Below are 25363 nucleotides of genomic sequence, written 5' to 3'. Positions count from 1 at the left end.
TCCATTTTCTCCACACCCCCTTCAGCATTTGTTATTTGTAGACTTTTTTTTTTTTTTTTTTTTTGCTGTATGCGGGCCTCTCACTGCTGTGGCCTCTCCCGTTGTGGAGCACAGGCTCTGGACGCGCAGGCTCAGCGGCCATGGCTCACGGGCCCAGCCGCCTGTGGGGTCCTCCCGGACTGGGGCACGAACCAGTGTCCCCTGCATTGGCAGGCGGACTCTCAACCACTGTGCCACCAGGGAAGCCCTATTTGTAGACTTTTAAAAAATTTTTTATTTTATTTTCTGCTGCGTTGGTTCTTCATTTCTGTGTGCAGGCTTTCTCTAGTTGCTGCAAGCGGGCCTACTCTTCATTGTGGTGCACGGGCTTCTCATTGCGGTAACTTCTCTTGTTGCAGAGCACGGGCTCTAGGCACGCAGGCTTCAGTAGTTGCAGCACGTGGGCTCAGTAGTTGCGGCACACAGACCCTAGAGCATGCAGGATTCAGTAGTTTAGCACGTGGGCTCAGTAGTTGTGCATGGGCTTAGTTGCTCCACAGCATGTGGGATCTTCCTGGACCAGGGATTGAATGTGTGCCCCCTACATTGGCAGTCAGATTCTTAACTGCTACGCCACCAGGGAAGTCCTGTAGACTTTTTAGTGACAGGCATTCTGACCAGTGTGAGATGGTACCTCATTGTAGTTTTTATTTGCATTTCTTTAATGATGTTGAGCATCTTTTCATTTGCCTTTTGGTCATCTGTATGTCCTCTTTGGAGAAATGTCTGTTCAGGTCTTCTGCCCATTTTTTGATTGGGTTTTTTTGTTTTATTGTTGTTGTGTTGTGTGAGCTGTTTGTATATTTTGGAAATTAATCCCTTGTCAGTTGCATCATTTGCAAATATTTTCACCCAGTCTGTAGGTTGTCTTTTTTCTTTTTTTTAATGGTTTCTTTTGCTGTGCAAAAGCTTATAAGTTTGATTAGGTCCCATTTGTTTATTTGTGCTTTTATTTCTATTGCCTTGGAAGACTGACCTAAGAAAATATTTTTACGACTTATGTCAGAGAATGTTTTGCCTATATTCTCTTCTAAGAGTTTTATGGTGTCATGTCTTATGTCTAAGTCTTTAAGCCATTATGAATTTATTTTTGTGTATGCTGTGAGGGTGTGTTCTAACTTCCTTGATTTGCTTGCAGCTGTCTGACTTTCCCAACACTACTTTCTAAAGAGACTGTCTTTTCCCCATTGTATATTGTTGCCTTCTTTGTCGAAGATTAATTGACTGTAGGTGTATGGGTTTATTTCTGGGCTCTCTATTCCATTCCATTGATCCATATGTCTGTTTTTGTGCCAGTACCATGCTGTTTCGATTACTGCAGCTTTGTAGTATTGTCTGAAGTCTGAGAGCATTATGCCTCCAGATTTGTTCTTTTTTCTCAGGATTGCTTTGGCAATTCTGGGTCTTTTATGGTTCCATATAAATTTTAGGATTATTTGTTCTAGTTCTGTGAAAAATGTCATGGGTAATTTGATAGGGATCACATTAAATCTGTAGATTGCTTTGGGTAGCATGGCCATTTTAACAATATCAATTCTTCCAGTCCAAGAGCATGGGGTATCTTTCCATTTCTTTGAATCACCTTCAGTTTCCTTTATTACTGTTTTGTAGTTCTCAGCATATGTCTTTCACCTCCTTGGTGAGGTTTATTCCTAAGTATTTTTTTTTTTTTTGATGAGATTTTTAAAAGGATTGTTTATTTATGTTCCCTTTTTGATATTTCATTGTTAGTGTAAAGAAATGAAACTGATTTCTGTGTGTTAATCTTGTATCCTGCTACATTGCTGAATTCATTTATCAGTTCTAGTAGTTTTTGTGTGGAGTCTTAGGGTTATCCATATTAATATAGCATCATGTCATCAGCATATAATGATAATTTTACCTCTTCCCTACCAATCTGAATACCTTTTATTTCTTCTTCTTGTCTGATTGCTGTGGCTAGGACTTCCAGTACTATGTTGAATAGAAGTGGTGAGAGTGGGCATCCTTGTCTTGTTCCAGATTTTAGCAGGAACACTTTCAGCTTTTCACCATTGAGAATTATATTGGCTGTGGGTTTGTCATAAATAGCTTTTATTTTGTTGAAATATATTCCCTCTATACTCACTTTCAGAAGGATTTTTATCATGAATGAATGTTGAATTTTATCATTTTTTTCTGCATCTATTGAGATGATCCTGTGGTTTTTGTCTTTTCTTTTGTTGATGTGGTGTATCACATTGATTGATTTGCATATGTTGAACTATCCTTGTGACCCTGGGATGAATCCAATTAGGTCGTGGTGTATGATCTTTTTTATGTGTTGTTGGATTTGGTTTGGTAATATTTTCTTGAGAATTTTTGCATCTATATTCATCAAAGATATTGGCCTGTAATTTTCTTTTTTGGTGGTATCTTTGTCTGGTTTTGGTATCAGGGTGATGGTGGCTTCATAGAATGTCTTTAGGAGTATTCCTTCCCCTTCAATCTTTTGGAAGAGTTTGAGAAGGATCAGTATAAGCTCTTCTTTGTATGTTTGGTTGAATTCACCTGTGAAACCATCTGTTCCTGGATTATTGTTTGTAGAGAGTTTTTTTTATTACAGATTCTATTTCACTACCAGTGATCAGTCTGTTCAAGTTACCTATTTCTTCTTGATTCAGTTTTGGTGGTATGTATATTTCTAGAAACTTGTCCATTTTTTTCTAGGTTGTCGAATTTGTTGGCATATAATTGTACAGTTTCTCTTATGTTTTGTGTGTGTGTGTGTGTGTGTGTGTGTGTGTGTGTGTTTCTTTGGTATCGGCTGTGATTTCGCCTCTTTCACTTATTATTTTGTTCACTTGGGTCTTTTCTCTTTTCTTCTTGGTGAGCCTGGCCAGAGGTTTGTCAATTTTGTTTACTCTTTCAAAGAACCAGCTCTTGGTTTTATTCATTTTTCTATTTTTTTATCTCTATTTTATTTCCTCTCTGATCTTTATTATTTCCTTCCTTCTGCTGACTTTAGGTTTTCTTTGTTTTTCTTCTAATTCTTGTAGGTGGTGGGTTAGGCTGTTTATTTGAGATTTTTCTTTTTTCTTGAAGAAGGTATGTATTGCTATGAACTTCCCTCTAAGAACTGCTTTTGCTGCATCCCATAGATTTGGTATGGTTCTGTTTTCATTGTCATTTGACTCAAGGTATTTTTTAATTTCTTCTTTGATTTCATCATTGACCTATTGTTTTTTTAGTAGCGTGTTGTTTAGTCTCTATGTAATCACTTTTTTCTTGTTTCTTTTTCTGTGGTTTATTTCTAGTTTCATGCCATTGTGGTCAGAAAAGATGCTTGAAGTAATTCTGTACTCTTAAATTTGTTGAGGCTTGTTTTGTGCCCTAATATGTGGTCAATCCTAGAGAATGTTCCATGTGCACATGAAAAAAAAAATGTTTTCTGCTTTTTTTGGATGTAATATCCTGAAAATAGCAATAAAGTCTAATTTGAACCACCATTTATTAAACACCTACTGTGTAGCAGTTAGTATTATGTGAACTGGAGCTATAGCACTTAATTTTTTTAAAAAAATCTCTGCCTTCGTGGACTTTGCCTCTTTAGGAGGGGGACACAGACAGTAAACAATTAAGAAAATTAATATGACATTTGATGATACATTCTGTGAAGAAAATTAAAACCATGATAAAGACTTGAGATTAATGGTATATGAGAGGAGAGAGGGAAGTTGGCATCACTATTTTCTATAGAAAATTGAGGGAAGCCCCTCTGAGATGAGTGGAGATCACAGTGCTGTGGTGGAGCAAGCCATATAGACATGAGGAGGAAGAGCATCCCAGGCAGAGGGACCAGCAGATAAAAAGGCCTGAGTCTGGCACTCGTTCACTCGCCTCTGACAACAGATTCAAACCCCTGTGCAAATCAGTAAAAAGTAGACCTTCTTCAAGACTGTGAAACAAGAAAGCATGGTGGGCTAATATGCACATATATTAAGAATAGATCTGAAATCACCAGCACAACATATGGACACCTAAACCAATCTTAAACCAGTTGTGACTGTTACAGAAGTAAAGCAAGTTGAGAGTAACTAGGAAGAGCTGATTCTGATGAGGTTGTTACAGAAAGCTTCTCCAAAGAGGTGACAGAGGAGCGGAAGGAAGAGAAAACTGTAATGGATTGTAATGATGAGATCAGAAGTCTAGATTCTAATGTTTGATGATGCTTAAATCTTTAACCATCTCTTGCTATATTCATTCTCATTCCTTTTTCTTTAATCAGAAATGACTGGTTGCCATTCTCTGTAAAACAATTTTCAACATTCTCTGTAAAGCAGTTTTAAAAGACAATTAAGGTGGTACTTGTGACTAGTGTAGTTGCAGTTTATAAAGTAAAAGTAATGAGTCCAAAATACATCTGAAACTTAACTACTTCTCACCTCTTCCCTTTATATTTCCCTGGTCCAAGCCCAAGAACTACAGATTTCTTCCCAAAAGTTTATATAATGAAAATCTGTTAAATGCTATTTTAATTCAATTTGTTCCCTTTATTTATGTAAAGATAACATTGTATTACTTTTGAGGTTTTTTTTTTTTTTTTTTTTGCGGTACGTGGGCCTCTCACTATTGTGGCCTCTCCCGTTGTGGAGCACAGGCTCCGGACGCACAGGCTCAGCAGCCATGGCTCATGGGCCCACCCGCTCCACGGCATGTGGGATCTTCCCGCACCGGGGCACGAACCTGTGTCCCCTGCATCGGCAGGCGGACTCTCAACCGCTGCGCCACCAGGGAAGCCCTACTTTTGAGTTTTAAGAAAACATCCTGTTCATTTGTTATAGTCAGCCAAATTAAGATTCATTTTGCAGATACAGTTGAATTAAAGTGGAGCCTTTTATGGTATTGTAAGGAGTGGTCTGCAATCTGCCAGTGACATTTATTGGATCCTGGTTGTGTGCAAAGTAGCAGTGTGTTGTGTAGCTTTTTCCTGTAGGAGGCCTTAGGCTTGGGCTGTTACACCCACTTGTAATCATATCAGCATTTCTCTCTGTCATGTCTCCAACTCACTAAATTCGATCAAATCACTTGTGTGGTTTGATTCCAGCATACCAATTGCAGCTCTCTGACAACTTCTGCCTGTCATAATAACAGCTTCTTTGCCACCTACCCTCACCCATTATTATATTACCCAGGTAGTAAGAAAATGTATTATCATCTGATTCTCAATATCATGGAGATCCATCACGTTTCTTTAGTGGTTGGAAATTAATACTAAAGGCAAGGGAAATGTAAGAGTTGACATTATTTTCTTTATTCATTCAAAAAACGCTTATTAAATACCTACAGAATGCTGGGGGTACACTGAGCAAATCCTTACCCACATGAACCTTAAAGTCTACTGGAGGTGATGTACAATAAATAAATCAAAATGTAAAACAAAACTGTGAATTACAAATTAGAATAAGTACTGTATTTGAAGTAAAGCAGGTTAATAAGGGAAGAGAGTAATCAGGGGAGCCACTTTAGATGGGGTTGTTAAAGAAGGCCTCTCGGAGGAGGTGACATAGGAGCTGAAGGAGGAGAATATACCGGCCATGCTAAAGAAATGGTGGAGAGGCATTCCAGGGAGAGGGAATATGAAGGACGAATACTTGAAGGCAGGAAAGGGCTTGGAGTGTTTGAAGGTAGAAAACGCGGCCATTGTGTCTAAGGCATAGTAAGGGAGCGGGCAAGTGGTGTGAGATGAGGTTAGACAAGAAGGCAAGGGCTAGATCATGTGAGGCTATGTAGGTTATGGTAAATAGTTTGGATTTTATTCCGGGAGTAATGATGAGACATTGCTTGAGGAATGACATCATCTGATTTACGTATACAAAGCTTATAGAAAGCAGGATGATTGAAGTAATTTAGGTGAAAAATGATGGCTGTGACTGGGTTGGCTGTGTACATAGAGAGAAGTGAATGAATCCCAGTTTACTTTGGAGAGTGCTGACTGGACTTGATGATAGGTTTGATGGTGGGAGGTATGGGAAAGGGAGGAATCAAGGTTGATACCTAAGACATTGGCTTGAGCAACTGGGTACCATTTGCTAATCTGGGGAAGAAACTCCAGGACTGACGTAAATTATTTTGCTGACAAATCAAAAGCTCAGGTTTGGACATAAATTGAGGTGCTTATTAGACAGCAAGGTAGATTTGCCAAGTAAGCAGTTGACTTAAGTAGCTTAGGAGAAATGTCAGACAGTGATACAGATTTGGGAGTCGTTAGGATATTGGTTGTATTGAAAAGAAATGAAAGTGTTCTGAGATCATTGTATCCTTTGGGAAAAGAAGAATTCTCTACATCAACCCTTGAGTCACTCCGATTTCATTCAACTATTTATTCAACACATATTTATTGAGCTCCTACTACACAAGGCACTTTTCAGTGGCACTGTAGTTTTAGTCATGAGTAAGGGACACCAATTATTTACCTTCATAGAACTTGTATTTAGTAGAGGATACACAAAACAAACCAATAACCAATAGATATGTAACTGTATTGTATAGAGGAGAAGCAGTGCCCAGGCAGATCCTGTGGAGCTGGTCAATGAGGTGGGCAGCTTCCCCCCATCAGTGACGACGTGGCAGCTATTAGAAGGAATCACCTGGGTCAGGTGTTGCTAACTGAGTAAGATGGAAACCAAGCTGTGACTGTTTTCAGCACTTTCTGTGGCTAGTGACCAAAAAAACAAACAAACGAAAAACACAGATTTGGGGGCACTGAAGATGAAGAAGTAGATACGGTGAAGACAGCTGCTTTGGAGGAGTGCGCTATAAAAGAAAGCAAACAACGTGGGACCACAGCTAGTGAGAGAACTAAGATTAAGGAAGTTGTTTTTTTGGTTGGTGTTTTCTGTTCTTAAAGATAATTACAGAGCATGCGTGTGATTATGGGAATGATCTAGTGGAGAGGGAGTGGGAGGGGAGAATTGAAAGAGTGACGTCCTTGAGAAGGTGAGAGGAGATGGGCTCAAAGGTGGCGTGGAGGGAATGGCTGATTAGGACCAGAATCTTCCATGGTAACTGGAGGGACATAGAGTGGTTTGTAAATTTGATGGTGGGGTAATGAGAAGCTTCTCTGTTGCTTCTTTTTTCCAGTGAAGCAAGAATGGAAGGGAAAGGGTTTGAGAAGAGAGGAGGAGACATGAAGTATCATCTTGGAGAGTGGAAAATCATGTTACTAAAGAAGTATAGCAGGATTGCTGTGGATTAGACAGGGTTCATTCAAGATTTATGGTAATAAATTTAACATGACACAGTCAACCAATTCTCTCTCTCTATTTTTTTTTTCTTTTTTGCGGTACGCGCGCCTTTCACTGTTGCGGCCTCTCCCATTGCGGAGCACAGGCTCCGGACGTGCAGACTCAGCGGCCGTGGCTCACGGGCGCAGCTGCTCCGCGGCATGTGGGGTCTTCCCAGACCGGGGCACGAACCCGTGTCCCCTGCATCAGCAGGTGGACTCTCAACCACTGCACCACCAGGGAAGCCCCAGTTCTATAATTTTTTTCCAGCCACTTTCAGTTGCTCCATTCCCAGCACAGAGAAGGCATATAACCGGATTCATCCAAGGTTGTCCTTTTGTGAAATAAATGCAGTGATTGACGACAAGAGGAAGAAAACGAAGGGCATTAGCAAAGGAATGAAAGGTCGTGAAGTGTAAGCTGATTAAGGAGAGAATTAAAAACAGGAGGAATGCACAAAGGGATTGTGAAAGGTTAGAAAAGGGATATTGTTCATTGATTTGGTTTACTCATTCACCACAACAGCTGAGCTTCTGCTGTGTGCCGAGCACTGTTCTAGGCCTTGGGGATGTATCTGTGAGTGACACAGGTCTTCTCACAGAGCAGGGTGAGATGGACAGTGAAGAATTAAAACCACTAAATATTAAAGGGAGATACTGCTGAGCGCTCTGAAGAAATAGAGAGCGCCCCAGTGGGGGGGAGAGCAGTGGTGATTCAGATGAGGTGTTCCAGGGAGGGAGTCCCCTCCAGCAAATCTGAACAGAGACCTGGGTGAAGTGTGGGCACAAAATGTGAATAGCTGGGAGCAGCGGGCTAGGCGGAGGGAACGGCAGGTGCTTTCCTATTTTTTATTGTCGTTAGTAAGTGAATGGAAAGGCCAACACAGCAGGGACAAACAAGGTATTTTTTCTTTCCCTATTGTATTTTTAAATGGTGTTTTCATGATACAGCGGGTTTAAGCAATTGGATGTTACTCAAGTCTTTGGAGTGGGCAGTCAGTTCAGTCAGAAGTCTCGTTCAAGTAGAAATGTTTAAAATAAATATAAGTATACCCTATGTAATATATTCGTGTCTAATTTATCATTCCATTCTCCAGTGACCGGCATTGCAATGCCACACATAATAATAGGGTTCAGTTAATATTTGAGAGAATTTCCACGCTCACATAATACTTACAAACACGAAACGTTCCCCCTTCAAACCTTTGCAAAGAAGTTCTTCTAAGGGGAGAGTTCAAACGCAAACCTGAGGTCTCTTCCCTTTGCCCTGGGAATGTGGGGATTTGCTTTAAAAGGCTTTTTAAAAAATGTAGACATAATTCATGTACCATAAAATTCACCTGTTTACAATATGCAGTTTATTGGGTTTTAGCATGTTCACCAAGTTGTACGACCATTACCATTACCTAACTCCGGAACATTTTTGTCACCCCAAAAGAAGCCCCATGCAGACTGGAGCTATGAGACGTGACTGTACGTTCCCTCCTCCTCCCAGGCCCTGGCTACCACTAATCTGCTTCCTGTCATTATTTGCCTGTTCTGGACATTTCGTACACATGGACTCACACAATATATGTCCTTTTGTGTCTGGCTTCTTTCACTTAGCATAGTGTTTTCAAGGTGAATCTATGTGATTAGCAGGTATCAGTACTTCATTCCTTTTTATAGCTGGACAATATTCCATTGTGTGTATACACCGTATTTTTTTTATCTGAACAACGGTTGATGGACATTTGTGTTGTTTCCACTTTTGGGCCATTATGAATAATGCTACAGTGAGCACTTATGTAAAAGTTTTTGTGTGGACGTATGTTTTCAATTCTCAGGTATATACCTACAGGCGTAAATTCTCAGGTATATATCTACAAGCATACACCTACAAACATAAATGCTACAGTGAGCACTTATGTAAAAGTTTCTGTGTGGACATATGTTTTTAATTCTCAGGTATATACCTACAAGCATAAATGGTTTTTTAAAAGCACAACTTTAAAAAGGTTTTATCTTTAAAATATTTCTCATAATATATTATGGAGTTACCATACTATATCTGTTTTAAAACAATACATTAAGTTATTACCAGTTACTAATTTAAGGTACTAGTTGAATTACTTAATTTCCCTCCAGAGATCTGAGTAACACTTGGCCCTGCAGGAAGTGTGGCCTGTGTTCTATAGTTCACTGCTATTGCATGGGAGCCAGTACTCCAGCAGCATTCGGATGGGGGCATTGGGAATGCAACCCTCAACAGGATGTGGCTTAACTTTTTTGTCAATAAATATTGCTTCCTGAAAGAATCATAAGGTCATAAAGTCTTGAAATTTAAGAGCTAGCTAGGATTCTTGGAGCTCACCTAATCCAGTCCCTTTGTTGTATAGATCTTTAAACTGAGGGAGAGGTCCAAGAGGTTAAAATGCTTGCCTGGGGCTTCCCTGGTGGCTCAGTGTTTGAGAGTCCGCCTGACGATGCAGGGGACATGGGTTCGTGCCCCGGTCCGGGAAGATCCCACATGCCGTGGAGCGGCTGGGCCCGTGAGCCATGGCCGCTGAGCCTGCGCGTCCGGAGCCTGTGCTCCGCAACGGGAGGGGCCACAACAGTGAGAGGCCCGCGTACCGCAAAAAAAAAAAAATGCTTGCCTGACTTCCTAGAGCTGGTTAGAGAGCTAGGATGGTGCTGTGACTACTGAACTTCACTTTGACTCCACTCTCTGAATTTAAAGTCATAAAACAAAAAATAAATGTAATTTATGTAGGTGGCATTTTCAGTTAAAAGTTTACAGAAAATGCTTTCAGAGTCTTTTAGGGAAAAGCTGACTGTCAGCCTTATACTTATTAATTCACAGGGACAGGGAGGCAAATTAGGAGTGATACTGTCACTTTTAAAGGAAACACAGCCACTTTTAGCTTATGCATAAGGAAGAAAGAATTATAGGCATTTAGAAGCTCAGACAGACATAAACAAAGGTCACCTATTCCTATTCACTTTCCTTAAGAGTTGGCCTTTTTTCTTCTCATCACATTCTAACATTTACTTACCAGTAGTTTAAAAAGAGGTATAAGGATTATACCTAATTATATTATCCAAGGGTAGCCAAATTACGCAACGGACTATGCAGTTAATCACTTAAACCTTTTAAATGTCATGCTGGATATAGTTTATCCCTCTCACAGTGAGTCAGAAGCGGGAATGGGTTCATTCACTATTTCCAGTAAACAGCTTCCCAACAGCAGGTGGTGTGACTGGTGGGAAAGGGTAGGACTGGAATGCACACTTATTTGGAGAGCTCAGAAATGTACCCTTGGTCCTTACACAGGGCTGTGCATGAGGCCACGGGCAGCTGAGAGTGTTGGCCGTGCTGCAGCTACCCCTGCCCCCAGCTCACAAGAGGTTCATGATACCCTCCGAGTCTGGGAATATTGCTCCCTAGCACAGAGTGGAGGACAGGTAGCCTGTACAGCCCTGTGGTCCAGGCATGGGTCTCGACTCTACCACTCTCTGTGTGATTTTGGGCACATCACCTCAGGATGCACACCCCTCATCTGTAAAATTAGGGGCGTGGATAGAGTAGTTGGTCATTAAAAAATCTCTTGGCTTTAAAATGCTGTGGTTCTACAACCTGGTCATTTAAGCTGTCAAGTATATTGGATGAGAAGTAGTATATAAAGATGATAAGAGCTCAGGCCTTAAAGTTATTCAGAACCATCTTTGAGTCCTGTGTGACATTAGGCAATTTACTTAACTTCTGTATGCTTTTGTTGTGTAATACTTAAAGGGGGAATGATAATACGATATAATAATAGTACCTAACTCATAGGGCTGTTGAGGGGGACATGGCATTATGAATGCAAAGTCTTTAGCACAGTGCCCGAAACATCCTATGATTTAGTAATTATTTATTAGTAGTAAGTAGTAGTGTTATTTTCTTTAGGGACACTTTGTCCTCATAATACACTGTTCCCTTTAAAAATATAAGAATGTAATTCCAGGAAATTTTAGTAATATTATAAAATGTGTAGAATACAGTTTTGTTTAAAAGATGATAATTAACCCTAAAGTAAATTGGAAAAAAACCTCATTATTTAGATGAGTGAATGGTAGACATGATAGGGGAAGAAATGGGCTGCAGAGGTGAAGGTTTTGGAGCAGGTAAAAGAAATCTGACTTATTTACTCCTTAGCTTTATTGTTGACTATAATCTTCCTCTTATGTATTTTTGTTCTGTCTTAATTTGGAGATAGAATCATCTATGGAAAATTGACTCAAGTTAATGGCTATTCAGAAGTGAGGCCCTACATTATTTTGTAAAAAACAACAAGATTGTTGTTTTTATTTACCATGTAGAAATAAATAGTAAATCTATCCAACCGCAAGTAAGCTGCTGCCTCGTAATCTCTGCTCTTATTTTTGCATGTACTGTTGTGGCGTGAACCGAGGACTTAGAAGCTTAATAATTTTGTAAACAGATACTCAGATATTTTTTCTTGGGATATTGATATGCAGCTGTCACTATTCGATACGGATTATGAACAATGTGAAGGAATTTGTTTATGATAAAACATTTACAGAATCAGAACCCGTTTGTAAAATACTTGGGGAAAGTTGGAAACTTCAAGTTTGGTGTTGATATCTTGGAGAATTACTCAGTTCTCCAAAGAAGAGGTGAAATGTCTGTGGATATGTAAATGACATGATAGCGTAGATGAGATTCTTAATACTCATCTCTGAATATATATGTCCTGTAAGCCCCACACCTACTCCATCACTGTCTTACATTACTTCACTGATGTATGTGACAAAGAAGAAAGGAAACGTTTTGACTGCTCTCTACAGTCTCACTAGCTTCTGATATGAACAACTCAGTCCAGAAATGCTTTTCACTACATTGTAATTTCTGGTTAGGGTAGTGTTCTTCGGTCTCTAATGTTCCTTTTATACTTCTTTTATAGGAGGCCAATTGTAAGAACATCCTTCTAACAAAAGACTTCGTGAGAGACACACAAAAGCCATCTCCAAAAACCAAGGTAGGTTATGTCTGCTCTTTAGGCTATTGTGTGAAACCTTTAGAAAGACTCTTTATCTTCTTGGGTTTCCATGCTCTGTGGCTTGCATTTCCCTCAGCATCACACCCCCTTTTTTTTTTGGACCTAGTGGTCTTAAATATACTTCTTTTTAGCGGATTTAATCCAAGGTTATATTCATCCAAAAATGCTCAGGACACTCTTATTATTTAATGGACAGTGATATTTTTTATGTTTTTATTTTTTTTACCCACTAACTTTTTAAAAATTTTATATTGGAGTAGAGTTGATTTACAATGTTTTGTTAGTTTCAGCTGTACAGCAAAGTGATTCAGTTATACATATACATATATCTATTCTTTTTCAGATTCTTTTCCCATATACGTTATTACAGAGTATAGAGTTCCCTGTGCTATACAGTAGGTCCTGGTTGATTGCCTATTTTATATATAGTAGTGTGTATATATTAACCCCAACCTCCTAATTTATCCCTCCCACCCCACACCTTTCCCCTTTGGTAACCATAAGTTTGTTTTCTAAGTCTGTGAGTCTGTTTCTGTTTTGTAAATAAGTTCATTTGTATCATTTTTTAGATGCCACGTATAAGTGATATCATATGATATTTGTCCTTCTCTGTTTGACTTACTTCACTTAGTATGATAGTCTCTAGGTCCATCCATGTTCCTGTAAATGGCCTTATTTCATTCTTTTTTATGGCTAAGTAATAGTTCATTGTATATATGTGCCACATCTTCTTTATCCACTCCTCTGTCGATGGACATTTAAGTTGCTTCCATGTCTTGGTTGTAGTAAATAATGCTGCAGTGAACATTGGGGTGCTTGTATCTTTTTGAATTATGGTTTTCTCCAGATATATGCCCAGGAGTGGGATTGCTGGATCATGTGTTAGCTATATTTTTAGTTTTTTTAAGGAACCTCCATACTGTTCTCCATAGTGGCTGTACCAATTTACATTCCCACCAACAGTGTAGGAGGGTTCCCTTTTCTCCACACCCTCTCCAGCATTTATTATTTGTAGACTTTTTAATGATGGCCATTCTGACTGGTGTGAGGTGATCTCTCGTTGTAGTTTTGCTTTGCATTTCTCTAATAATTAGCAGTGTTGAGCCTCTTCATGTGCTTTTTGGCCATCTGTATGTCTTCTTTGTAGAAATGTCTGTTTAGGTTTTCTGCCCATTTTTTGATTGGGTTTTTTTTTGTTTTTTTTTTTAATATTGAGCTGCACGAGCTGTTTGTATACTCTGGAGATTAATCCCTTGTTGGTTGCTTCATTTGCAAATATTTTCTCCCATTCTGAGGGTTGTCTTTTTGTTTTGTTTATGGTTTCCTTTGCTGTGCAAAAGCTTTGAAGTTTCATTAGGTCCCATTTGTTTGTTTTTGTGTTCATTACTCTAGGAGGTGGGTACAAAAAGGTATTGCTGCAATTTATGTCAAAGAGTGTTGTGCCTATGTTTTCCTCTTAAGAGTTTTATAGTATCCAGTCTTATAATTTATATGGAAACACAAAAGACCTCGAATAGCCAAAACAATCTTGAGAAAGAAAAATGGAGCTGGAGGAATCAGGCTCCCTAACTCCAGACTATGCTATAAAGCTACAGCAATCAAAACAGTACGGTACTGGCCTAAAGACAGACTTATAGATCAATGGAGCAGGATAGGAAGCCCAGAAATAAAACCACACACCTATGGGCAGTTAATCTATGACAAAGGAAGCAAGCATATACAGTGGAGAAAAGACAGTCTCTTCAGTAAGTGGTGCTGGGAAAATTGGACAGCCACATGTAGAAGAAGAAAATCAAAACATTCTCTAACACCATACACAAAAATAAGCTCAAAATGGATTAAAGACTAATGGATACTATAAAACTCTTAGTGATATTTTTTAATAGACAGTTTTACTTCTGCTCAATCAGAATTGTTTCCATTGTATTCCCTATAATATAGAGAACACTCAAGTATAATGGAAGGTTACTTCCGGGGGTAAAATAAAATGTGCAACTGTAATTTTTCTTTTGCAAAATAGAAATCACTTTATTGATTTTTTCATAATTATAAAAATAACACATGGTCAGTGGAAAGTATGTAAGCAAATTTTAACAAGAAAAATAAGAACTATCATACATATGACAGAATAAAGGGTCTAATGTGTAAAATTTTGTTTTCTTTATTAAGAGAATTCCAAAATGCACATAGTTGTTTTGCTAGTGAAAAGAAAAAACTCCATTAACCTAAAATATATCGTGAGAATTTATTTGATCATTTGTCCAACCAGAAGAGTGATCGCATTAATTTTAGAGCCCCTTTCTAAGTCTTAAATCTTTTGAGTAGAACTTCTCCTATTTACTAGGTGTATATAATATTCCTAACTGACCACTATGATATTTATATAGCTACTTTTTTTCCCGTTCTAAGACAAAATGTTCTCCAAACTTTCTTGTGTTCATTGTAGGCAAAATTTTAAAGGATTCTTATCTCTGGTTTTAATTGCAGGTTATTATAAAAATAATTGTGGCTTTCTTTTTAAAGTTAAATCAAGTGAAGTAATGAGTCATTACTTAATACTTAGGGTAAGAGACTACAGTTTATTTTTAAAAGAAATACAAACATCTTTTTTTATAAAACTTGTTCCACCTTAATTTTTATTTTTGGAAAATTTTTTTAACTACTAGGCATTCCTTTCCAGATTCAAACTATCTTCTGTATCTTCTTCACTGAAATATTTGTGTATACAAGCTTACAGAAAACTAATTCAAATATATAGTAGAAATTTTGTTTACTGTGAATTAATAAAAATTCAGTGTCAAAAATATACTCACCAAGTAAATGCATTTAAAAATATAGCATTTGAGGAACATTTTTAGGTAACATTTGCTCATTAACTCCATTTATATTGGAATATACCTACTTTTAGGTGAAGAGACTTAGATGAATCACTTCATAAATGAAAGATAATCTTGAAACCTGTCATAAAAACTGTTTGAAGAGATTCTATTATGAAATTAATCCCATTTGGAATATTTCAGGCATATAGAGAATCAATAATTAATGTATATTGATTACCCTCTATCAGTCTCACTGTATGGTTCATGACCAAGCTAACTCAATAGAGAAATTGGTTAATCCGTAGTTTGTAACTTTAGCTTCTCTGTGGTCTTGCATGAGCAAGTTTAAATTTACATGAGCAGACTAATCTTTGCTTAGCTCTGCTTAGTTTAGAGGTGATTAAAATCCTTGTTATTTCAAATCCCCAGAAATGAGGCAGAGCATGTGAGTTGCAAGAGATTATAAGGCACTAACTCTTTCACCAAGATTGTATCTTAAGATCTTTTTTTCCGCCAGTTGATCTTTGAAAACTGAAGCTGAAAACACTTTCAAATATAGTTGGTATAAAACAGACAAACAAAATGTGGTTGGTGTGTCCTTTCTAGAATGACTTAGTGAGCTGTGAGAATGATGTCTATCCTTGGTACTAATGTTACTTCATTTGGCCTCCGTAGCTATCTTTCTCAGACATCTCTAGTTACAGCTGTATGTGTCTTGAACAGCTAAGCATTTCTGATCCCTGTATGGCTAGAGATGTAAAATGGTAATCCAGAAATGGCATTTGTCCACTGGCTCTGGAGATGTCTCTCTAGTCTAAGCCATCTGTCCCCATCTGTGTTCTCTCTGCTAGCTGTTTTCTCTGCTCTTAGGCAATGGGGAGAATTGTATTTCTGTCCCTTATATAGGAAAGCCTCTTCTTGATCTGAGTCCAAGCTGGAAAAAAAAAATGATACCTCCATTACACACTGCCATGACACTTCCTGGATGAGCAATGATCACCAGCCCAGCTAGCTCAAGGGCATGGTCATATAACCATTTCATGGTCAATAACTGGGTAGACTACATATGCAAACAAATAAATGGAATAGATGATACAGAAGGGAACATCAAATAGATTTTTACAGAGGTGTGGAACATAGGCACAGCTCCTTGTAACCTAGTATAATAATGATTAGAGGAGAGGAGACAAAGTCTTTTTCTACCTAACACAAGTGCAAATGGCTCTAAATAAGCCTCACAACCCATGTTCGTTGGTCACAGTATAAACCCTGAAGAAGATCCAGGAACTAAGGGAAGAAAACTCTTTCTTCTCTCTCCCCTTGGGGTATGACCTAGACTTGCCACTGAATTTGCTGTGTTCTTGTTGACCATGGTAAAAAAAAAACCTCAGGTTCGGGCCATTGTATAAAAATAAATGTCAGATTCATTCAGTGCTGGAGTGAAAGTATAAAATAGAAGATAATCTCTTTCCTTCCTGACTTTTCTCAGTGGATAAAACTGTACTGATAAAAATTAAAATTACAAGCACATAATAGGTTTAGTCATTGCATTCTCCTACTGCTTTTATAGGTGTTTCCTTTAGTAAACCAAGTCATATTAACTAAAAACTGTGTGATAAAAATAATGCAGTTATCAAGTAAGCAGTTATGTAGTAGAAACAACTGTGAAATTATTTTTCTTTTCAGAAGTTAATGATTTCAGGGGCCATGCATCATTTATGAAGGAGATTTTCTTCAATAATGAAACTAGTTGTCACAGATATATTTTCTTAAATGGTTTTAAAAATGCCTATGCCTGGGCTTCCCTGGTGGCGCAGTGCTTGAGAGTCCGCCTGCCCATGCAGGGGACACGGGTTCGTGCCCGGCCCGGGAAGATCCCACATGCCGTGGAGCGGCTGGGCCCGTGAGCCATGGCCGCTGAGCCTGCGCGTCCAGAGCCTGTGCTCCGCAACGGGAGAGGCCACAACAGTGAGAGGCCCCCATACTGCAAAAAAATAAATAAATAAAATAAAATAAAAAATAAAATAAATGCCTATGCCTATTAGCATAGTGAACTAGAAATTTAAACTAACGTAGGGTTTTGAGAAAATTGAGTGACAGTATAATTTTATTTTCAATATGCAAATTAATAGTCATTTAATAAGCATTAAATTTTACTAAAATGCTAAGTTATTTTAAAATCATTGTTAATGGATGTGAATATAGTTTATGTTGCTTTAATTAATGTATACAAACATTCTAATTAGTATTCCACTTTTTCCAGTTGACATTGTTTCACTATTGTTTCCACACATCAGCCTACTTTGCGTACTTATTCCTTTAATAAAGGTAAATAATAGTAGTAGCAGTAACAGTGATGATGATGACAGTAGCTACTGTTGGTCAAGTTCCAGTCACTATACTACTTAATATATAGATTTCTAATAATCATAGTGTTTCATGTGTTGTCATCCATATTTAACTATTTTGAAAATATGGAGCTGCTTCTAATTATCATTAATATAAAAAGCCTTACTAGGTAAGTGTTAACAAAGAATAACTTGTGACTGTTAAACAGTATTATTTTCTTAGGTTTTATTACCTATAGTAGAATTACCAGATATGAATTGTTTTATGAATAGTGTAGCCAAACATACCATCTCTCCTCCCCATTTTGAAATTGTTTATAATTTATGCACATTATTATAGGCTAACCACGTACCTGTATCTACACACAATATATATGATAACTTTGCAGGTTTTACAACTTTATATTAATAAAGTGTACAGTATATCACCTTCTGCAACTTTTTTCCTGTTCAGTATGCTCTATCAATATTCACTTTCAGTAAGAATAAAATACAGTTTAGGTATTCTAGGTTTTTCTAATATTTAGGTTGTCTCCAACATTCAGTTGATTTCCAATATTTTGCTATTACAAACCAACTTTAAGTGAATAATTTTCACATGACACCTTTTATGCACCTGTAGAGTAGGGTCGTAAGTAGGTACACCTTTGTCCCGGTATTGCAGATGTTCTTAAGATGTGCTAATTTACATATTCAACAGCTGTGTGTGACTTTCGTTTTTCACATCCTCACAAATCGTTGGTAATATCAGAGTTCTCATGGTCGTTCCCCCGAATCTAATGAGTGTGGGAAGCATCTTGCTATTGCCTTAGTTTGGATTTCTCTAATTGCTACTCATCACAGAGACATTTATTTTTCACTGAATGTCCAAGTGTCTCTCCAACGTTTCCCAGCCCCATTGCAGGTAGGTGAGGCCAGTCAACTACTTTTGGCCAGTAGGCTGTGAGCAGAAGCGACAACTGTCATGTCAGAGGTAGAGATTCAAAACTTTTCCAGCCCTTTCTTACAGTACATTAACTGGACAGTGAAGCATGGGTCCCCAGAGCGGCCTGTCAGCTTGCATTGGATCTGTGTCATGACTGAAAAACAAACCTGTTTTGTTACGCCACTGAGATTTCTGAGTTAATTTGTACCTTCCCTATAATGTAGCCTACCACGCGGGCAGCGTGTATTTCATGTGTTTGTTTTCATATGTTTATTAAACTTTGGTCATATCTGTGTTTATTACTCTGTGTACTGCTTTCTCCTACTGTTGCAAATTTTGCTATTGGGTTGTTTGCTTTTTTCTTAATGATTTGTAAGAGTTTGCTAGCTATTGTCAGCTATATATGTTCCAAATACTTTCACCCAATTTTCTGGGTTTTTTTTTTTCATATAGAATACAGTGACTTTTAATGTTTGAAAGTTTTTTACTTCAGTGAAGTCTTTAGTGTTTGTGCTTTTTTACATCTTGTTTAAGAAATCCTCACCTACTTTGAAATCACTTAGAAAGTCTTTTTTATTATTTTCCAAAAGTTTTAAAGTTTGCTTTGTATATATATATATAGGTCTTAATCATTCAAAATTGAATTTTATGTTAAACATAATGTAGTAATCTCATTTTATATGTGAAAATCAATCAACTCAGCATATTTGTTCAATAGTTCGTCTTTCCCCCACTTTTTGAAATAGCATTTCCATTGTATATCAGATGTTTCTATGTCTCTTTCTGGACTGTACTATTTGTTGCTTTTTCTGTGTGTTTATCTTATGTCATTACCACAGTGTCTTAATTAGTGTTATCTGGTAGAATAAGTTTCTTCAACTTTGTTTTTCTTCTTGAAAATTATCTTGGCCATTCTTGGTCCTTTGCTTTTGCAGTTGAATATTATCAAGTTTCATGAGAAATTTCATTTAGAATTTAAATTGAATTGATAGATTAATTTCATGAGCATTGGTATTTTATACATGACCATCATGTAACTTTCCATTTACTCAGGTCCTCTTTAATGTCTTTTGATTTTTAAAAAATTATCATTTTCTCCTAGATCTCCATTTTGTAGATATTATAAATGGAGTACTTACTATGTCTTCAAACTTTGTTGCTGACGTTTAATGTTGAAACTGACTTTTACCATTGACTTTATATCTGAAAACCTTGCCAGATTCTTATAATATTTTGTAAGCAATTCTGTTTGACTTCATTTGGAGACAGTCATATCATGTGGAAATAATGAGCATCATTTATTCCTTTTCAAGCCTTTTATCATTTAATATCTTTTTTTTCTTGTGCTACGTTCCAGGACTCCCAGTATAAGGTTAAATAGAAATGATGATAGCATGCCTTCTTGAGTTGCTTCCTGATTTTAAGGGAAGTTTTCTACATTTTACTTTTACATATTATAATTGCATTTATCTTCTTTCTTTCTTTCCTTTTTTTGGGGAGGGGGCGGGTAATTCTTTTGAAATGCCAAGCACATAGCCGACCTCCAATAAAATCTTGAAAATGAACACATAAATATTTGCTTCGTGTTTTTTTGTTTCATATGAAAGTAGTTAGTGTCAGTATGTTTTCATGCATTTTTTCTTCACACATACACTCATTAGGTTTATGGTGTTTACTTTAGGTCTTTGGTAGGTATGTTTTATAAATTTATATTTTGCTAAGAATTTTTATTTTGAGTGAATGTTAAACTTCAGCAAATATTCCTTTGATTTCTGTTAAGATAATTGCATGGTTTTTCTCCCATTTTCTTTTATTGTGGAGAGTCATATTCATAGATTTTCTAACCTTAGACCAACAGTGCATCACTGGAATAAACCAGTTCTGAACCTGGCCCTGATACCTATTTTTAAACACCTTGAAAGTTTTGGATAGCTGATATTTTGTTTAGCATTTTTGCATCTAGGTTAATAATTTTTTTTGTTTTGTCTACTTTTGGTATAAAGGTTGCGCTATGTTAATAAAATGAAATGAGGGGAGCCTTTTGTAATCTGTGAAACAGTTTAAGAGGAGGATTATCAGTTCCTGCAATATTTGGCAGAATGTGTCTAGATCTAGTGAGGTTTATTGATTTATTTGTTTTTAATTTTGTTTTGTTTTTTGAATTTGTTTTGGTAAGTTGATCTTTACTGATTCAGTTTATTTTGTGCCTATAGTCCTATTCATGTTTTTAATTTATTTTATTTTTTATTTTATTTTTTTTGTCTGTGTTGGGTCTTCATTGCTGCGTGCAGGCTTTCTCTAGCTACAGCGAGTGGGGGCTACTCTTCCTTGCGGTGCACGGGCTTCTCATTGTGGAACTTTTGTTGCGAAGCATGGGTTCTAGGTGCACGGGCTTCAGTAGTTGCAGCGAGCAGGCTCAGTAGTTGCAGCGCACAGGCCCTAGAGCGCGCAGGCTTCAGTAGTTGTGGCATGTGGGCTCAGTAGTTGCGGCACCAAGGCTCTAGGGCATGCGGGCTTCAGTAGTTGTGACACACAGGCTCAGTAGTTGTGGCTCGCAAGCTCTAGAGCACAGGCTCAGTAGTTGTGGTACCCGGGCTTAGTTGGTCCGTGGCATGTGGGCTTTTCCTGGACCAGAGATTGAACCCGTGTCCCCTGCATTGGCAGTTGGATTCTTAACCACTGTGCCACCGGGAAAGTCCCTCATATTTTTTATTTATTCTGAATTATTAGTTTTTAATTGAAGTATAGTTGATTTACAATATTATATTACTTTCAGGTGTACAGCATAGTGATTTGATATTTTTATAGATTATACTCCATTTAAAGTTATTATAAAATATTGGCTGTATTCCCTGTGCTGTACAGTATGTCCTTGTAGCATATTTATTTTATACACAGTAGTTTGTACCTCCTAATCCCCTACCCATAGCTTTCCCCTCACCCTTTCCCTCTCCCTACTGGTAACCATTGGTTTGTTCTCCATATCTATAAGTCTGTTTCTGTTTTGTTAATTCATTTGGTTTATTTTTTATATTCCACAAGTAAGTCGTAACAGAGTATTTGTCCTTCTCTGTGTGACTTACTTCACTAAGCATAATACACTTTAGGTCCATCCATGTTGTTACAAATGGCAGAATTTCATTCTTTTTTAAGGCTGAATACTATTCCATTATCGATATACATATATGTGTGTGCGTGTGTGTGCGTGCACACACATCTTTATCCATTCATCTGTTGATGGACTCTCAGGTTGTTTCCATGTCTTGGCTATTGTAAATAATGCTGCTATGAACATTGGGGTGCATGTACCTTTTCAAATTAATGCTTTTATTTTCTTTGGGTATATACCCAGGAGTGGAATTCCTGGATCATATAGTAGTTCTGTTTTTAGTTTTTTGATGTTATATTTTCTAGGAAATTGTCTATTTTAATTAATTAATCAGCATAAAATATTTTAATGTTTCCTCTTATTTTTGAAATCAATATTTCATCTATAGTTAGTCTTTTTTTCATTTTTAATATTTTGGGACATGTTCTTTTTTGCTTTTGATTAGGCTTGCTAGATATTTGTCTATTAGTCTTTGCAGCTATCAGTTTTACAGATTCTCTACTGTAGCTATTTCCTGTTTCATCGCTCTCTGCTATTATTTCCTATTTTCTCTATATCTATTATTCATGCAGTAGATTTTTTTTCCTAATGTCTGTCACCTTTTCCTCCATAGACATATATTTTAATACATTTTCCATGTGATGTGGTAGTGAAACTCGATAACCAGTTCTTTTAAGTGTATTTGCTCTGTTTATTGACAGCCTCTTCTGATGTGTTGAATGTCTTTATTACATTAGAGAGCTCTTTTAGAATCATGTCATTTTCTTCCTTCCTTTTTTTTTTTTTTTTTGGTAATACTTTCACAATGTCAGGCACATAGTGAATGCTCAGTAAATACTTGATAAAGAACAAATAAATAAATCAATTTTTTCTCTTATTTTATATGAAAGCAGTGAGTGTCAGTGTGTGTGTGTTTTTGGGGGGAGGTTAAAGAGAATTTGCTCTTGTAAAAATCTAGTAAAATTCAGTACATTTTTCCTTTGGAAAGGGTTCAATAACCATTAAATACATAATTATTTCTGGAATTTAAGAATCTGGGTCTTATGTGTTTCTTTTCCTGATTTGTCTCTTTAGAGCTTTTCTTATAATAATTTCCCATCTGCTTTCTCTGCCCCCATATGTTTGTATATATGAATGTATGTTTACTTCACTAGATAGAAAATGTTCCGTATTTTTCCGTCTCCCCTATAGGTGCTGGGTGATAAAATTCTCTTCCTTTTTTGCCTCTTTCATTATCTTGGGAAATCACTTTTCAAAGCTGTCTCTTCAGTGTTAAGAAGCATAAAAATTGTAAAAGTGAATAACTTTGTTCATTTATTACTACAGTTATATCTATGACTAAATCTTTTATTTTTTACAAGCATATTCTTTCTTTAATCTCTCTAGAATTAATGACATGTAGATTCAGTTATTTGGATAGTGTTTCCTATGTTCTGTGATATTTTATAACATATATATACTATTGAGTAAAAATAATACAGAGTTAAATAGTTATTTTAAATAATAATGCAAATATGATGGTATTTCTGGGTGTACCTGCCTAATCTCTTAATCTAATAACTTGGCTCATTTAACCTCTATATTTAGCCTCTTTCCAGATGCTATAAGCTGAAGTGACCCCAGGCCAAGGAATGCAAGGACCTCTATGAAGTATCTCTAGACGAGCACTGCTGTGGCACACAGGGAATAGCTGACCTGGACCCACTGGTCCTGAGTACCCAGCTTCCTAAGACTGGGTATAGAAACCTGATCCCTGACTTTCCCCAGCCAAAATCATGTCCTCTTGCATATCTGACCTGCTTTGATAAACACCCTGAAGCTTATGCTCAGTTTGGACATTTTATCCCATCTGTCCTGCACCAGGTGCTAGGGGTGCAAAGTTGAAAAGTCACTGTCTCTTACCGGAAGGAACTGGAGCCCAGACAGACATTCATACAAGCAACAAAATTAAGACATCACACGTGCTAGACTGATTTTCTGATCTCAGATCTACCTTTGGGTTCACTGTCCTGTTTTGAAAACAACCAAATCTTAGCCTGGTTGCCATGATTTCTCACTAACCCTAAAGTTCTCACTGACCTTTTTGTTCCAGTTTCCCCTGGTTTGTCCTGTTCAATCATTATGACCAGTCTAATCACGATTATTAATGTCAACTTTTGTGACCGTTAGCCCCGTGATATTATTGGCTTCATTCACAGTCTGATGCAGGTGGGGTGGGATTCATAGGTAAAAAGCCTCCAAGCAGTGGTTCAGATGGCAAGCTGCTTCCATCTTTCAACAGTGTCGTCTAAAAAGGTGGCTTCTAATATCAGGAGTGAAAAAGAAAAAAAGTGTGTGCAAAGTTCATAGGTACTTAACCGCCTTAGTACAGAAGCAACTCTTGTCCCTTCTACTCACATTCCAGGACTCAGTAACCTTTGTGGGAGTCTGGAAATGTAGTTTTCCAGTGTGCCCAGGAAGAGGACAATGAACTAGGAATTGATGAGTATGTATATTGTTGCTGCCGCAACCTGTCCTTCTGTTTGCCAGATACATTTTTTCTCTTCCCTGCAGAAAATACACCCAGTCCTTTTGCCAGGATAAAAATCCAAAGAACCAACCAGTCATTACAACCAACTCAATCTCCAAAATATCTGGGAGACCTGTCAATGCTCCATCAGGTCTAGACGTGGTTCCTCTTGTTCTGAGAATCTATAAAATTAGAAGACAGATTGTCCCTCCCTCCACACACATCCACCCCATATACAAATGGGACACTAAACAATCCCATTCACACTCTAGCACACACACACACACACACACACACGTGCGCATAAGCAGTGGAGGCACTTCCTGCAAGGAACTCCATTGTCCTTTTTCTCTGACAGGTGCCTTCACCTTTTAGAGTTGCCTCTTTGTCATTATTCCCCTTGAAGTGTGTATAGCGAGTATGTCTTCTTTAAACTACAGCTTGCCTCCCATTCATGGAAGTTTGGTGTCTCAGGGATTGTTTAACCTCTTGAACAGCAAAGACTTCTTTAGTGTGGGCTGACGTTTTTTCGTGGTAGTGGCGGTGGTTTGTTGATTCGTTTGCTGTTGTGTAAAGGGGGTTTACAGTAAACTCCCTCAAAATGTAAAAACGTAATTAGTGTCTGATCTGTTTGCTTTCAGTCAGTTCCATGAGGCAGTTAAAATCCTCAAAGCATGTTGTTTCCTCCTCTGCCTTCAGATCTCGTAAGAACTCGTCATAGGAAGAAATTAACCAGAACTCTACTGGCAAGGGATTCTGGGAACTGCAGTTTCCATGCTTTATACCCCTGCAGTACACAGCTGTCTTATAAAATCACATGAAATTATGTTTCAAATAAGCAGGATGGACCATCTGTGCTCTTAAATTGTGATTAGAGTTGACTTTGTGGAAGAAATAGAGTTTAAGTCCAATTTTTAAAAAGAAGAATCAGAAACTGGACAGAGGAAGAATTTCAGTTAGAATGGCATAAGCAAAGACTAGAAGGAGAAAATGAGCATTTCATATTTGGATCAGCGTTTATAGACCAGACTAGCATGGGTAGAAGTAGAAGATAAATTCTGAAAGATAGGCTGCAGTCAAATTGTAGGGGGGTGTGAGTGTTAAATCTTGCATAAAGATTGCCATGCTGTGTGACAAACTTTATTAAAAAAAATAAACAGCAAACACACAGAAAAAAATCAGAGAATAAAAAGAAATTAATTTTTGTGCAACAGAGAGAAGGTTTGAGAACAGCAACAAAAAAACCCATATATGAACAAAAAGATAATAACTATTAGAAGGTTGGGGGTTTTTTTGGCCAGGTTAGATGACTAAAGGAGGGGGGCTTTA

The 25363-nt window shown here is 37.5% G+C and overlaps 1 protein-coding gene across 1 annotated transcript in view; it reads left to right on the top strand.

The window, feature by feature from the left end:
* The window catches only part of FAM13A (family with sequence similarity 13 member A), a 336376-nt gene that overhangs the window by 137920 nt on the left and 173093 nt on the right, over positions 1–25363 (top strand). The window contains exon 6 of the mRNA XM_060011983.2: positions 12229–12303. Coding sequence (XP_059867966.1) covers positions 12229–12303 — 75 coding nt within the window. The remainder of the gene's footprint in view (positions 1–12228; positions 12304–25363) is intronic.

The sequence above is a fragment of the Delphinus delphis genome, chromosome 5 (genome assembly GCF_949987515.2).
Source record: "Delphinus delphis chromosome 5, mDelDel1.2, whole genome shotgun sequence".
Lineage (NCBI taxonomy): Eukaryota > Metazoa > Chordata > Mammalia > Artiodactyla > Delphinidae > Delphinus > Delphinus delphis.
This window is presented reverse-complemented; position numbering and strand designations above follow the sequence as displayed.